At 44.1% G+C, this 16,056-nt stretch overlaps 2 protein-coding genes across 2 annotated transcripts in view; one reads left to right on the top strand and one right to left on the bottom strand.

Moving 5' to 3' along the window:
- The window catches only part of mllt10 (MLLT10 histone lysine methyltransferase DOT1L cofactor), a 72,473-nt gene extending 68,505 nt beyond the window's left edge, over window positions 1-3,968 (bottom strand). The window contains exon 1 of the mRNA XM_041861661.2: window positions 3,712-3,968. The gene's annotated coding sequence lies outside the window, so the exon portion shown is untranslated. The remainder of the gene's footprint in view (window positions 1-3,711) is intronic.
- A 5,679-nt stretch (window positions 3,969-9,647) lies between these two features.
- On the top strand, window positions 9,648-15,837 carry skida1 (SKI/DACH domain containing 1). Its single transcript, XM_041861665.2, has one exon. The coding sequence runs from the start codon at window positions 10,083-10,085 to the stop codon at window positions 12,762-12,764; it is 2,682 nt and encodes an 893-aa protein (XP_041717599.2). The 5' UTR covers window positions 9,648-10,082; the 3' UTR covers window positions 12,765-15,837.
- Window positions 15,838-16,056: the final 219 nt, after the last annotated feature.

Here is a 16,056-nt window from a genome sequence, read left to right as displayed (position 1 = left end):
GGCAGTCAGTCCTCTGTTCAGTCGAGAGACTGCTTATTAACACGGGCAGAGACCATAGGCTACATTAAACCAACATGACACTGCATGACTGTCCTGTTCCATACGACACTCATGGTGATGGGGGTTGTCTTGCATGCAGCCTGTAGGCCTAAAGGCTGTGGGGATTAAGTGGGAAAACCGAAGGCTCCGCAGAGTAAAGACCTATATATAGAAGGCATGATGCACATGGTGGAATACGAAGTCAAATACATCGCATAGGCTACCTCTATAATTATGAATATTTATATAAAATATATAACAGCTAACCAACATAAATTAATTCATATGTATTATTTTTGTCTAAATATCGACCAAATAATTAGCCTATTTATTTTATCTTCTGTCGTATGTTAAACGTCTTACAATTATTTCCCACCCAGGCAACATTTTAAAACTTTCACACTGACTGTTCATGTCAGAAACCCTCTCTCTAGTTCAGAACTAGAACAAAACTGTGGATGGGACATCCGGTCTATGGGGGAGACTGAACCAGATAACGTGGAGGGTAAACCAGGTTGAGGGGTGAGAAACTATAGGTGTAAAAGATTGTTTAAGACCAGCCTTCATCAAACTGACTTCAGACAGCCGAATCGGCCTTGTTGTGTATGATGAACATTGACGCTCGATCAACACGGTTAATAATTCATGTTCAGATCATGGAAGGAGGGGTAATGATCAACTCCTCCCTCCCTCCCTCACACACACACACACACACACACACACACAACCTTGTTCATTAATAAAAAGGCCACTACAGAAATTGGATCTTATTTATGTGTATCGATTGTTAGGCTGCCACTGTAATATCATATGAAGTTGTGGCTTATGGCTCTCCTGACAGAGATAAGTGGAAAACGTACCGTCAACTGCTAAGAAAGCTTTCATGATTGCATAATGTGCAACTTACATACAGTTTTCTATTTTTTACTCGAGTACCTTCTCCTTTGATCTATTCTTTGTTTTATTGTTCGCCTCGCCTCCATAGGTGGCTGTTGTTCATTATGAGTAGCTTGTTGACAAAGAGATGATTAATCAACATGGTTTTATATTGTCTGCACTCATTTTTAAATAATGAAACAACACAATAATCATCCAACGACACACGCACGCACGCACGCAACCACGCAACCACACACACACACACATACACACATTCACCAACTCAAAGTTCTATAGTGCACGGAGCTGAGGATAAGCTGACGCATGGCAAGGCTTCAGTGCCTCATTCAGTCCTCTGTCTGTTGGTTCTAACAATAAGCCAAACGTATAATTACACGGTATGTAATGAGTGATTAGCGAGCTGGGCCAGAGTCTTCACAGCCCTATGTAGTCTGAGATATATGGCGTGTTGATACTCCTCCGGATGGAAGGCACATGTTAACCAGCTTTTAGTTAGCCTCTGCTTGGTGATAAAATCAAAATTGAATCAAATTCTATTCGTCACATGCTTCCTAAAAAATAGGTGTAGACTAACAGTGAAATGCTTACTATAATATGCATTGCGATGACCATCTCGTCTCTCTCTCTCTCTCTCTCTCTCTCTCTCTCTCTCTCTCTCTCTCTCTCTCTCTCAGCTAAGGAAGCACCTCAGAGAGAAGAGAGCTGCATTTTCCTTTCATCATCATCATTAGGCCATAACACTCCATGAATGAGTTTGGGCGCATTTGCTCTTCCACCCTCCACAACTGTTCAATGTATGAATCTGAATTACGAGAATGGGCTAACAGGTAGCCTTGCTATCTCCATATTTAGCTTTTTTATACTTTTTCCCAAATCATAGTTGACGTAGGAAGCTACAGTAGGCTAAACATAAACACTACCCGGCGGGTCTGTCCACTATGCAGCCGGCCTCGGTGTGTCCCAGCCCCGTCTGAGTGGAAGGGGGACGTCCCTATACAACCTCAGGCCTGGAGGATTAGTTCACGGGTTACACAATAGAGCCATACACCATCCATAGGCTACACACAGCATATTTCCTCATGCTAAGACCCATTGACGTCCTTATGAATTATTTATTGGTACGTTGATAGGTTACAAATCGCTAGGCTATATCCCTGTTCATAAAATAGACAGTGTTCATTTATTGTGCTGTGATTTGTGATATGTTTCAGATTTTAAAGAATGTTGACATTTGACAGACGAATATAGCACACGAATATTGTTGGTCATCAAAAATGGATGCACCAATTATTTGATTTGAAATGTTTTTTTTTTTTATGAGGACTAATGTTAGATCAAATAGTACAATTATAATTCTAAAATGTTGGTCAAATAATCATGCTGCAACTATATTACCACACCACTGTCAATGAAATACAGTAGCCAGCTACATGATAATGGCCTATGTTTGATGATTGTAATGTAGGCTATATTAAATGATTGTATAGGACTAGGCCTATATTAAATTACAGTTCACATCAATTCAATTATTGATTTAAATAAAAGCAGCATGATTGGGCTATTAAGCTGGTAGAGATGGTATAGTGGTAAATTAATTGGGCTTTGAAGTAAAGACTGAGTTGCAAGCTACATGTTGAGCTTTCCCCTATAAACATGAGAAAGTAAAAAACATGAAATGCACGCAAAGTTATGTGTAATATACACGAAAAATCTTTTTTGTGTGTGTGTGAAATAAACCTCCGTCCAAAACGTGTGGCATTCACGAAAGGTCAAGGGAATGGGTCGTGTGCTTAGATCTGACAATAAATCACATTCTCCACATCTACTGGAGCAGTGGTGATGCGTCAGACTCTACTGTGGCAACAGCCTGCATACCTATTGGACATAGGCCTACATCCTCTCCTCTCTGGTGCCCACCCCCCCCAGCCACAACACGCTCACACTTCAGGCTCAGATTGCATGTAAAATCGCATTGTTAGGAGGGATCGGACACAGGGAATTCATTTGTTTTGGCATGGCCAATGAATTTGTACCGTAAAAAGCCTATCTACAAGTGCCTCGACCAAGTGTATCCATTAAACTCAATGCAAAATTAATGACTTGGGGCAGGGTGTGGGAAAGGGACACGTTTAATAAAATACACACTAAGTTGGGTGTTAGAGAAGCAAGTTGGTATCAAGGTTTAAGGTTTTGGGATTTCAGAGTTTGGGTACAGTGAAGCACTTTTAGAGCAACGGGTTTTCTTTCTACCAGCATTGCTTTTTAAGAAATCAACCGAAACACGAACGGGAGTTATTCAGCTATTTAATCACGGTTGAAAGATAGCCATTTTGTGGTGTGGTTTTCCCACATGGGAAACACACACATACACCTAATATAATACAATAGCTACACCAACAGGTTTTAAAGCCTTGTGCCTCAACATTTCCATGTGGGCATAATTTTGTTAAAATAACTGCATTTACGTGTGTAATGGAAGGCCGATTTGTGTTGTTTAATCCTATTGATTACACTCAAATATTATACTGTCTGTTTGGCCGATAGGCCGATATTTTCTTCTTCGTATTCACTTCACAAGTATCTCAAATAGACTATACCTTCGTGCAACCACATCCTGTAGGCTGTAAAGTTCAAGAAAAGGCTTTAGAAGTGTAAACGAGAGGGAAACATTACTCTTGTTCTTTGTTCTTCATCGTTTTCCGAGAAAAGCGTGGACGTGTGTGAGAGTGCGTGCGCGTGTGTGTGTGAATGACTAAGTGTGTGTCCTCTTACCTTCCACTCGCTCTAATCTGCCAATCTCCTCCATCAGCGCAGCCATGTCCTCGCCAAAAGCACACGTGCACATTACAACAAACATATCTATCCGCGCGAGTGATGAATGTGCGCCCCGGGAAATGCACGAGGCTAGTCTGCGGGTCGGGTCTCTGGTCGCGGTATTCCCCCGGTATTATCGAGCTTCCATGCAGCACGCTGATGTAGCCTCGGCTCTGGAGCGTGAGTCATATGCAGTCCACCGGCCTGACCGGCTGAGCTCAGAGGGAGAGAAGAGAGGGACCGAGGGGGCTCCTCTCACAATGGGCCGGAGAAACGCAGGCAACAGTAGCCACAACTTCTGAATAGCCTGTAGCAGCTGATGGGAATATCGATGTTAAATAGGTTACTGAACTGCAACACAAAACGAAAGAGCAGCCCAAACTTTTAGCCTTTATAAGCAAACAGTGTAATGGGTAAACAAATGCGTGGTAAAAAAAAAATTTAAACTTTCAAACTCAAAACGTTATGCAGAGCAAGAAAATACCGAGCTGCAATAGGGAGGTTCATAAAGAGCACAGGGGAATAGCACGGACCATGAACAAATACACAATATATAATTTGGGGTTTCAAATCAAATCATTTATTTTTTTGTATTTTGGTTAATTCTTCAATAAAAATGGTTCATTGGTTCATTCTGTATAAAAATGATGCGCTGTAGGCTTCCCCATACGCTGAAATTACACAAATGAAATTCACAGTAGGCCTAATTTACCTTGTTAAACATAATAATGATTCGCGGGTCTTTAGCCTACAATATCAGTGAAATTATATTTACATTTTAGTCAGCTGGTTGTAGGCTATAGGTAACGGGTTAACAAGTTACCCCCGCCCCCCAAAAAATATAGTCTACTTTGTCAAATTTTTTAATTGCCCTTTGGGTTCTGCATCATCACACCATTTAAATACCTGTTGCACGACCAAAAAAATACCTTATTTTTTACGCGCCATTGATTCATTCAGGGAACGTCCATAAATGTATATTCAAGTCAATGTAAGAAATTCTTGGAGAATGGATCGAGGAGTAGGGGCCTGCAAATCATCGTGTCAATTTCTGCATAATTTTTGATAGCCCTATACATGATTCCCCCTGCTCCTGTGAACGTGTCACTTTACTTAATTATTATTGTTTTATTCATAACAGGATCGTTAACCTATGACAGCAAACATTTTTGTTATAAGGGCTAAAAACGTTCAGTGTCCAATCAGACTAGATTTATTCTGTTGCCCTGTAAACCCTGTGATTTGCTGTATGCCGACATTCCCTCAACAGATAGGCCTTATATTTATGTCTGTCTGGCTACTTCTTCAGGCCGAGTGACTTCAGATGATGTTCCGAACAGAACAGTGATGACAATGAAGACATCTGTATAAAGTGTTGATGAAACTATGAACGTTTTTAAATCTGCAAGGCGAGATCAAACCATATGCTTTATCTGTAGCCATAGTGTGGGTAAATGCACAGAACGTCCAACCAAACATTGTAGTTAAACTCTTCTCCCGCCCGGCTATCCTTGGCTCCCCGTGGCCGGGCAGAGCTGGAGAGGTCGAGCCGTAATCCCCACGGATCAGGCCTCAGGGTGGAGCTCAGCTAACAGAGGACCCTTCTCCTTTGTCCATCCGAAGGCAAAACAATTATCCACACACACTGCAAAAGCTATAGAATACTTTATGCATGATAACTCTGTTCACTGAAGATGGTACAAATGGGAAAAGTAATGTGGGCTGGGTTGAATTACAGTTGTCACACACACACACCCACACCCACACCCACACCCACACCCACACCCACACACACACACACAGTATTTCGCTGCTAACAATTCAGTCCCATTCAAAATCCTATTTTCCCTAACCCCTAAAACTAACCCTATCTCCTAACCTTAACCCTAAACCTAATTCTAACCTTAACCCTAAACCCCCTAGAAATAGCATTTGACCTTGTGGGGACCAACAAAATGTCAGAAGTTCGTCAAATGTATCTTGGTTTACTATTATTGTGGGAACTTCTGGTCCCCACAAGTATAGTTAAACACGTACCCCCCCCTAAAGTTCAGCATCGATAGTAATGTCAGGTAATTTGGACTCCCGACCCCCCCACACACACACACACACACAGTCTTGTACAGCTAACCTTGTGGGGACACACTATTCAGTCCCATTCAAAATCATATTTTCCCTAACCCCTAACCCTAACCCTAACCCTAACCCGTACTCTTACCCTAACCCTAACCTTAACCCAAAAACCTAACCCTAGCTCCTAACCCTAATCCTAATCCTAATTCTAACCTTAACCCTAAACACCCTAGAAATAATATTTGACCTTGTGGGGACTAAAAAAATGTCCCCAGTTGGTCAAATTTGTGTTCGTTTAAACACGTCCACAATACACACACACACGAGGTGAAATACCATATCAACAGGACAAGTATCTCATGTATATTGTGCCTTCGTCTACGGCTACTTAATACACATAGGCTACTTACCATGTATATACGCTACACACACAATTCAGGTAAAACCGCGAGCACAACGCTCAGCCTTTGCTCTCAGCAGGGAGCTACAGGCCGGGATGTGCTTCAACTTGTACCTGGCCCTGGATCACAGGCTGCTAAGTAAACACACGTAAATTAATGTGCAATAGTGGTCTAAAAGCGACTAATGACTTGACTGGACTGAAGCAGATAAGCGTAGTACAAAAAATGAGTCAGGAAGTTGTGTATTTCTTTATGTGGAGGTGAGACTGGAGTTCTTATGTCATTAAATATGACTGAGATCCAGTGAATAGGGTAAATCATCACAATGACAACAACCACTTCGTTGACATTATAGCCTATAATAATATAACATAAACAAACAAATAAAACACTCCCCAGTATAGCCTACTTTTCACAAATAATCGAAGTACATTGGAGCCCCTTAGTGGAAAAGCACCTACCAACAGAGCTACATCCCTGCCGGCCATTCCCTTCCCTACCCTGGAGGAAGCTGGGCCAATTGTGCGCCACCCCATGGGTCTCCCGGTCGCGGCCGGCTACGACAGAGCCTGGATCTCTAGTGGCACAGCTAGCACTGCGATGCAGTGCCTTAGACCACTGCGCCACTAGAGATCCTGGTTCGAATCCAGGCTCTGTAGTAGCCGGCTGCAACTGGGAGACCCATGGGGCGGCGCACAATTGGCCCAGCTTCGTCCAGGGTAGGGAAGGGAATGGCCGGCAGGGATGTAGCTCTGTTGGTAGAGCATGGCGTTTGCAACGCCAGGGTGGTGGGTTCGATTCCCACGGGGGGCCAGTATGAAAAATCAAAAAAGAATCTATGCACTCACTAACTGTAAATCGCCCTGGATAAGAGCGTCAGCTTTTTTAATGTTATGGAATTAAACTGCAAGGACAGGATGTAGAATTCCAAAGTTCTCATCCCAATCCTCTGCATCTTGGTCAAGTATTTATAGACAAAGATTATATAGCCTATACCCTATGTGGAGAGATTTCGAGGGTTAGGCCTCACTATGGCTATTCTAACCCACGACCATGTGCGTCAGAAACAGTTCCCATGATTTGCATGTTCTCTTTTCGTTCAGTTCACAATTCAACCCGTCGGTATAGCGCCATTGCCGGTGCTTTCTCCTGATCATCTGCGGGGTCACAGAGAGCTGCAGCTCGGCAGCGAAGCCTATACCGTAAATGTACCGAAATCAGCATATAACCAAGGGAGATATACTTGTACAGGTTAAACCGTCATCATTTACATTTTTACATTTACATTTTAGTCATTTAGCAGACGCTCTTATCCAGAGCGACTTACAGTTAGTGAATACATATTTTTTATACTGGCCCCCGTGGAATCGAACCCACAACCCTGGCGTTGCAAAACGCCATGCTCTATCAACTGAGCTACATCCCTGCCGCCATTCCTCCCCTACCCTGGACAACGCTGGGCCAATTGTGCGCCGCCCATGAGTCTCCCGGTCGCGGCCGGCTGCGACAGAGCCTGGATCATGGATGATCATATATATCTCCTATGCATGCTTGTTGTCTCACACGCATGCTTGTTGTCTCACACGAACACAAACAACAACAACAACAACAACAACAACTACAACAACAATTAACAATCCATTACAGGCCTCTTTACATTAGGAGGAGGGCGCAGTTAGTGATGATATGGCACAGTGTCACATTTCTCCTCTCACCCTCACCCGGCTCTGCTCTCAGAATATCAACCCATTATCAACATATGCATGTGCATAATAGAGCCTTAAACAGGTGTGTGTGTGTGTGTGTGTGTGTGTGTATTTTACCAAAATGCATACTGATATGCCTATGTGCAATAGGCCTATAATAAACCTGATATTAATTATTATCAAGTTTGCAGAAGAGGCAACTCTGAGCGTGCACTTTTACAGCAAGTGAAAGCAAGAGCTTTTCCCAGACTAAGCGCCCGTCACGTTGCTCGTGTTTTTATCGTGGTGGACCGGGGAACAGCAGACTTGGTGGCCGGGATAGAAATAGCATATCTGTCGGTTTGGAATGGGACCGCGAGAAAGACTGACCATTAATACCGAGGTGAATGACAATGCACGCTGCCCCCAATGTCTCTCCAAGCCCGAGAAAATAAAACTACACCGTATGGAACAACGCCAACTGTGAAGAGATACACACACACATACCCACACACATTCTAACACACGCACTCTACACACACGTGCATTGTAATGTTGTGATATAGATGTATTATACATTTTGAAGTGTATATATGTAGTGGTAGAGTAGTAGTGTAATAATGTGTTGTATGATGTAATGTTTTTGTTGTTGTTGATGCAATTGCCTTAATCTTGTTTGGACCCCAGGAATGGGGATCCTTAATAAATATCAAATATAAAAGGAGGGCACACACAGACACACATTGACCATTCACCAAGTTTGCAACCTAAATGCATTTAACAAAATGTAGAATGGTATCGAAAACTAATCAAATATAACACAATTGTGTACGTAGGCCTATGTTTGTATTAATTCTGAAATAATAAAGCCGCCCACGCATATATGTGTCGCTATGCGTAACGGTTTGGCCAAATCGACGTTAGAATGAGCTCTCCTTTCAACCTCGAAATTCACGACAGAACTAAAAAAGCTCATGCCAAAGAATAATTTCCTCGAGTACCCCGACATAATTTGGGAGTTCAAACTGCGTTCTACTCAGGTGAAAAATGTAAATCTCTTTGTCTGAGTCCATTTGAAAGAAGGTTACAACAAATGTTCACAATAGCATTAGCAAGGGGGTTAGCCAGATTGACAGACGTCTGAATTCAAACACGCCTGAATTCAACCATGTATGGTTTGGGAATCATATGACATCTATTGGCCTATATTTATTTGAAATAATATTTGTGCTCTCAATAATCCCACGTTGTTTGACTGACAGCGCTATAGGCATAAATCCATAAATAGCCCACTAGCAGGATATAGGAGACGACTTGCCCGTTTCAGCAACTTCAGCTATACCACTTAATCTCTTAAAAAACAATATTGAAATATGAACTTTTCATAGCGGCATTATTTAGCATATTTAACAAACGGAGGTGGGGGTACAATGGTATGGTAATCAACGGGGGGTTTGAGAGGGGGAGGTCAGGGGGTGGAATATCCATTTTTATTGCATCACCTGTCAGCGGCGTCCAATAAGCTTCGAGTCTGAGGGCATTAATTGATGAAGGTGTCTCCGGGCTCGTGCACTTCCCCTCTGTCATTTTATTTGTGGCTAACCCCGAATCCAGGAGAGCAGCTGCATTTAGGCTCTTATTCTCTCTCTCTCTCTCTCTCTCTCTCTCTCTCTCTCTCTCTCTCTCTCTCTCTCTCTCTCTCTCTCTCTCCTTCCATCCCTCCCTCCCACCCCCCTCTCTCTCTCCCTCCCTCTCTCTGTGTAGCTCTCTCCCTACCCCTCTCTCTTTTTATCCTCTCGTTGTGGCAGTGGTGTACACCTTCCTGTCGTGGTGCCGGTCAGAGGGAGTGAGCTGGAGAGGAGGAGAGACAGGGGATAGCAGACAGCCAGCAGCCGGCCTGGCGGTAATCCCTCGCATTCCTCCACCATGCCTGGTCCGGGGCAGGGCCCGGGGACTGATGCTGTGAACCCATCCGATACCACTCCATTTAACTCTGCATCTCAAAGTTTGCCTGTCCATGACGCAGCGTGGAGGTAGGCTACTAGGACGCATAAGCAGCGGCCGGCGCGTCAGAATGCCTTGAGCTCTAAACAGGGAGTTTATTCCTTTCTTTTCGTGGCTGCATGTATACAATTGACCGAGCTAAATGCTGAGATTATTACAATAGAGAATGAAAAGCAACATGGGAGACCTGAAGTTTGGGTTTGAGGAAATGCAGGGAGTGAGCCTGGGATACCTGCTGATAAAAGGAAAACAAATGTTTGCCCTCTCCCAGGTCTTCACCGACCTGCTGAAAAATATTCCCCGAACTACCGTGCACAAACGCATGGATCACCTGAACGTAAAAAAACACCACTGTGATTTGGAGGAGCTGAGAAAGCTCAAAGCAATAAATTCTATTGCTTTCCACGCGGCTAAATGTACTCTGATATCACGGGAGGACGTGGAGGCGCTTTATTTCTCCTGCAAAACCGAGCGCGTGTTAAAATCCAACAAAAGAAAAGCAAAGAAGGTCAGTTTACCGGAGGGTGTGGGGGAAGGCAAGCTCCACGCAGACACGCACCCTGCCGGGTTATGGAGGGAGAAAGTTTGGTTAAGTTTGCACAGCGTTCCACAGACTCTGTCCCTCAAAAACAAAGCCGGCAAGAGAGAACAACCAACCTCCCGCCCCGACTCCAATCTACCTCAAATTTACAATAAATCCCTCGGTCAGGATTACTCCTCTGTCACCAAATCATCATGTAAACCCTTTAAAAACTATGAAACCACTGAAATACCGGGCAATTGCGTCGCGTTTAGCCAGGGACATTCGTTTTTCCGGAGTGTGGTGAGCAGGCAGCCGGTGTTGTTTCAGTCCGCCATTGCTGCTCAGTCCAGGCTCTCTGCAGCCGGCGACCTACTTCACAAAAGGAAGAGGAGGCGCGAGGGGGGCGGCGGCAGGGATAGGGGCAGCAGCGGCGCGAGGCAGTCATGGAGCAGGAGCAGACACACACACTCACACACGTATTCTCACATACACCACCCGGTGCTCCTCGTGCAGCCCAACAAGTGCTGCAGAAAGCCCAAAACACACTACAACCACAGCGGTACAACTCTGAGCCATTTTCACATTGGACACGAGTTTTACCTCGACCACCGAGCTCACCATCATCGTCACCCGCATCAACATGTGGGGGGTTTCCCGGAGAGCTACAGCAGTGACACAGAGTCCAGTTGTTACTCAGAGCGGCTCAACAACGACTCCGACTTCGGATCCAGTTTATCCACCAGCAGCAACTCTGGGACCTCTGATGAGGAGGATGAAGAGGAGAGCCCGTTGGAGAGCTCTGAGGTCAGTTCTGAAGAGGAGAGTTCATCTCAGTCTGACAGCAGCTCTGTGTCCAGCCAAGTGTCTGTTCAGTCTATCCGCTTCAGGAGGGCCCGGTTCCCCTCTCTCAACACCACCAAAAATATCACCACTAGAACTCTGCCTAATGCTCAATCTCTCTCCACTACTCTCTCCAGCACTAGAACTCAGTCGAACTCTAGAACTCTATCCAACAGTAGAACTCTCTCCCACACTAAAGCACCTTTTCTCCTGCAGCCTACCTTCCACTACAGCCATCAGCAGCAGCCATCTAGACCGGTGGGCCAGTTTGGAACCAGCCAGGTGGACTATGCCAGTCCGAGGAAACAACAGAAATATGACTTTACAGCCAGGGAGGCCAAGCAGGATGCACAGGCACCCAGGTTCAGCTCGCCTTTCAACCGGGGGAGTTATTTCACTAAGAGGAGAGACAGGAAGGTTCCTGAGACCCAGGTCCTGTCCCAACGAGGGATAAAGACAACCGAACCTGTGTCCAGAACAGTTTATGCACTGAGCTGCTCACCTAATCCCAACGGGATCAAAGCGGTTCCTCCACACAGGACACCGGGACACGCAAAGAAATGCCTCCCAGTCCTGAGCTCACACTGCGCCCATGACAAAGACACAAAGTACCCCAAGCCTACAAACAACAAGGTTTCATTAGCGACAAATCTAAAAAGAGAGGTGAGAATCAGCCCCAACCTGAAACTGCCCTTTCTGCTCAAAACCATTAAGACCGAGCCGCAGGAGCTATCAGTGGCCGCGGGTCCCCTCCCTGAGCGCCGCAGGGCGGTCAAGACTCCCCCCTTCAACCTTCAGAATGTGAAAATCAAAGTGGAGGAGAGCTATGATGAATACGAACACTACAGCCAGGCCTCCGGGTTCCAATGCAAAGGAGATGAGGCGGATATCAACAATGGCCAATACCCCGGCGGCAACATCAAACAAGCTACTGGCTGTTTCAACAACGAGACCAAAGCCATTGAAAGTTCTGCTGGGGCTCCCAAGTCCTCCTCCGGCTTGCAGGAATGCGGGAGCACTCAAGACACCCCTTGTCCTGAGGAGGGGGAGTATAAAAACGGAGCTGGGTTCAGGAAAAACGACAGGAGTCTGGTGCTGGGGAAGAAGCCTGGAATTTCGAGGGTGCAGCCGAAACAGAACGTGTCTAAAGTTGACAGGACATTATCTTCTCGTCCCGCGGGCAAAGCCGAGATTTGTGAGGGAAATACTGAGGTCCTAACAGGGGCGAGTAAACGAAAACGCCCGTTCAGTAATGTAGCAGCCCCTCTGAAGAGGCCTTTCAGCTTCATGGCGAATTTCCCCGCTCCTCCATCCCTGGTAGTGGGCAGAGACGGGGATTTAAGCCCTGCTTACTCTCTGAACTCTCTGGGGGGACCCCGGCCTCCTCCTCGCTCTCACCCCGTGTGGCGGTGGCAGCCTGGCGGTCTGCCTGTCCCTCCCCCACCCGCTCAGAGAATCAGGAAATGTTCACGTTTTTTTATTTGACAAAAACAAAAGAAATAAAAAACACCTGGATGGAAACCTACCTTGACTACAACTTAAGTCTTAAACTGAACGGGAGGCTCTAATGGCTTGCGTCCTTCAGTTGTTTTTATTTTTATTTTATCCTTTATATTATGTAGTGGATTTACAACGTTCCTCGTTGTGGAGTTATAGATCAGTTATACACTGCTATTCTCCATATCGCGCGGACCATATTTGAGACTCTCTACCAATGCCATTGGGCGATCCCTCCTCATGGATTTATTCTGACGAACTAACTCTAAATAAGCTATCTATCATAAGCAATAGGCTACACGGTTTGGCAAAATGTGTTTACATGACTTCCTCTCGGATCTATTTTCTCTTCGCCCTGACGCTGAGCGGTTGGATTGTCCCAGGGTTTCAGTGAAGTAAACATTTAGTTGTGCTGTAGGCCTACTCCCTTTGTGGTGAGAGAAAGAGAGGGGGAGACTCCCTCCCATAAAAATCACAGCACTCCTATATGTTGGTCTTCTTTACTGTATTTTTCTGACATCAGCTTTAATTTGGGTAAAATTGGGTTTAATCAACAGATTCAGGGTTTTCCGTTGGTAACATGGTTAGGGCTACTACTATTGTCTGTCACCTTAGCCCTATTATGAGCTGTGGTTGTTTTTTCCCCTATAGGATTTCTAAAACCTTACAGAAACCCTAATTTTATGCTTGCCAGAGTTTGGGTAAATGTTATCTAATTCAGATAACTATTTTTGAATTCGATTTAAAATGTCAATTAATTTATCCAAGCAAGTCCAAATTCATAATGTTCTTTGGACAGGCTATATTGAATAAGGCAGAATTGTGAGGGAATTGACCCTTACTCTGGTCTGGCTGGTGCTTGCAGTTTTTCAGAGTGTTTGTGATCTGGTTTCCAGCGTTGTTTGTATTTATGAGAGTATTTCCTGGTAAGCTTATGTTTGGCTGTAGTCAGACAGCCACCAGCGCCCATATAGGCTCCAAAACACTGCAGGCCTTATGTACAGACAATCACACAGAGAGAGACGGCATTTTGGTGGGACATGTTCCTTTATATTACACGTTTATTTGTCAATTAAAACATGCCGGAAAAAAATGAGAAAAACAGTGAAAATTACACTCCTGTCCAAGACACTGTCGTAATACCAGTTTGGGGTTTGCGTCACACTAAAACAAAAACCCAAACACACCAAAACGATGTCATACAACACACCGAGCCTAATATAATTTAATTTAGAAACAACACATGGAAGCACAAGTAGTAGGCTTACATGCTTTTCACTTTGACACACTCTAGGGTCCCATTTCCGCTTGACGATTGTAGGATAGCCTACATTATGAGAGAAGTAAAAATAATATACATGTAAGATAAGGTAGGCTGCTAGCTTATGTCCACTTAAATATTTCACCTAAAATGTATAAATGTATAATTGGTTATTTGTGGCCATCCACAGCCTACACATGAGGTTGGATTATTTTCTATTTGGGTCAACATGGTACTAGAGCAGTTTATCAGTTGTTTATTGTACCCTTGTATCTGCAAGAATAAATAAAATGCCCAGCACAGCACGTTGCTGTGGAATAGTTAGCTATTAGCCCAGTGGGTAAATGCATAATTACCAGTTAAATTCTGCTGTGAAGCCCGCGGTGCTGAATTGACCTGGGAAAATCTCCAGCCATACAAAATTATTAAAATAGAGTATACATATTATTACAATACATACATACATACCTGCAGTCAGTCGAAAATGTAGGCCCAAACACAAAGCTGGTTGTGTCCCTTTGTTATGATAGCATTGCACTCTGTTTTACACAAAAGTCCATGGCCTTCTCCATGTCCCCACTTCAACTGATATAGTCTATAGGCTGTTTTCTCACATGAATCAAGTCAGAATAATATTGTCTAATTTTGCCACATAAACATGTATAAATCTAGCCTTTAAAAATGGACGCGCGATGAATGTAGGCCTATATGTCAAACTTTTTTCATTGACCCTTATTTTAAACATCCTGATGTTGCTAATTAATACACTCAGAATAGACCAAAAAATAAGAAGAAAATTCTGTCACATTTAACTGAAGTTGCACCTAAAAAAATGTTGATTTGGTGAAGTTGTGGCTAAGAGTTCGTTTTTCTCCCTGTGACAATGAGAGGCCGAGCCAGCCTGACAGATAACCACAAACAACATGCCTGATGATGTCAGGATTCTCACATCAACATCAGCAACAAAGACATTCGATTGGTGATTGTAGTTAAGAGGGAAAAACGCGCCGTTTCACCCAATGCTCAGAGTTTGAATAGATTGATCTGTGTGTGACATGCACCTCTACCACCCCAAGCCTGTAGGCTTCCCATACCATAGTGCGCACTTCCCTTGTAGCGAAGGTAGAGAAGCATTTAACAATGGCAAATTTGCCTCCAAACTAAACACAGCCATTTTATTCTCCATTTGAAAATGACGTAATCTCTCTCCAACCTAGAGGGAGTTAGGGGGAGGGGAGGGAGGGGGATCATATGTTGCACGAGGGAAGCTTCCACCACGTAATCCCGTGTCAAAGTGTACTGGGCCAGAGAAGGGATATACAGCGCAGCGTTCAGAGAGGGTACACACACACGTCCCTTTGTAGGTACTCGCCAATTCTCACGCCGATCACAGAGAACATCACCCGGGCAAGGAGATGGTGGTAGAGGCGTTTAGGGAAGACTAAAAGAGCTCTGACAGTGACGCTATCAATGTAAACAATTGCATGGTGTCGCAGCTCGAGGCACAGGGCTCTTTCTCCCTCTTTCTCGTTCTCCCTCTCGCTTTTCCTCTCAGCTCCAATCCTTATCTTAGCTTTTTGATACAATACTTGATTGAGGTCAGGGTTTTGACATGAAATTTGAAGTCACTGGTTGTTTATATAAAAAACGGAATATTTATTTTTGTGAATTACTGGGTTTTTGTATATCATTGTTGTTTAGGATAAAGCACTCGAAATGAAAAACTTGAATGTTGGATTTCTGAAGCACTTTCCCTTTCTTCCGAGTTATGAATTACTCATTAAAGACATCTGAGTGTGAGTGACGCTGCATTCTCTTTGTTGTGAGTTGAACAATAACACACTTCATTCATCTTGATATTACACTGTATGCCTATATAGACTGAAACGTCACCAAGAGGATACCATGTTGGCAGAGCATTGGTTCTGTGGACAAATGTGTAAATCAGTGCGTATTTTGGATTAGGATCTATTGGTGCAAGGGAACACTTTTACTATCCATTGGGTTACTGAAATGTAA

This window comes from Coregonus clupeaformis, chromosome 34, assembly GCF_020615455.1.
Source record: "Coregonus clupeaformis isolate EN_2021a chromosome 34, ASM2061545v1, whole genome shotgun sequence".
NCBI lineage: Eukaryota > Metazoa > Chordata > Actinopteri > Salmoniformes > Salmonidae > Coregonus > Coregonus clupeaformis.
Note: the sequence above shows the minus strand (reverse complement) of the source record. Positions and strands in the feature narration are given on the sequence as shown.

Coding starts and splice junctions, on each gene's coding strand:
- skida1 (XM_041861665.2), top strand. CDS start 10,083: ATGAAAAGCAACATGGGAGACCTGAAGTTTGGGTTTGAGGAAATGCAG.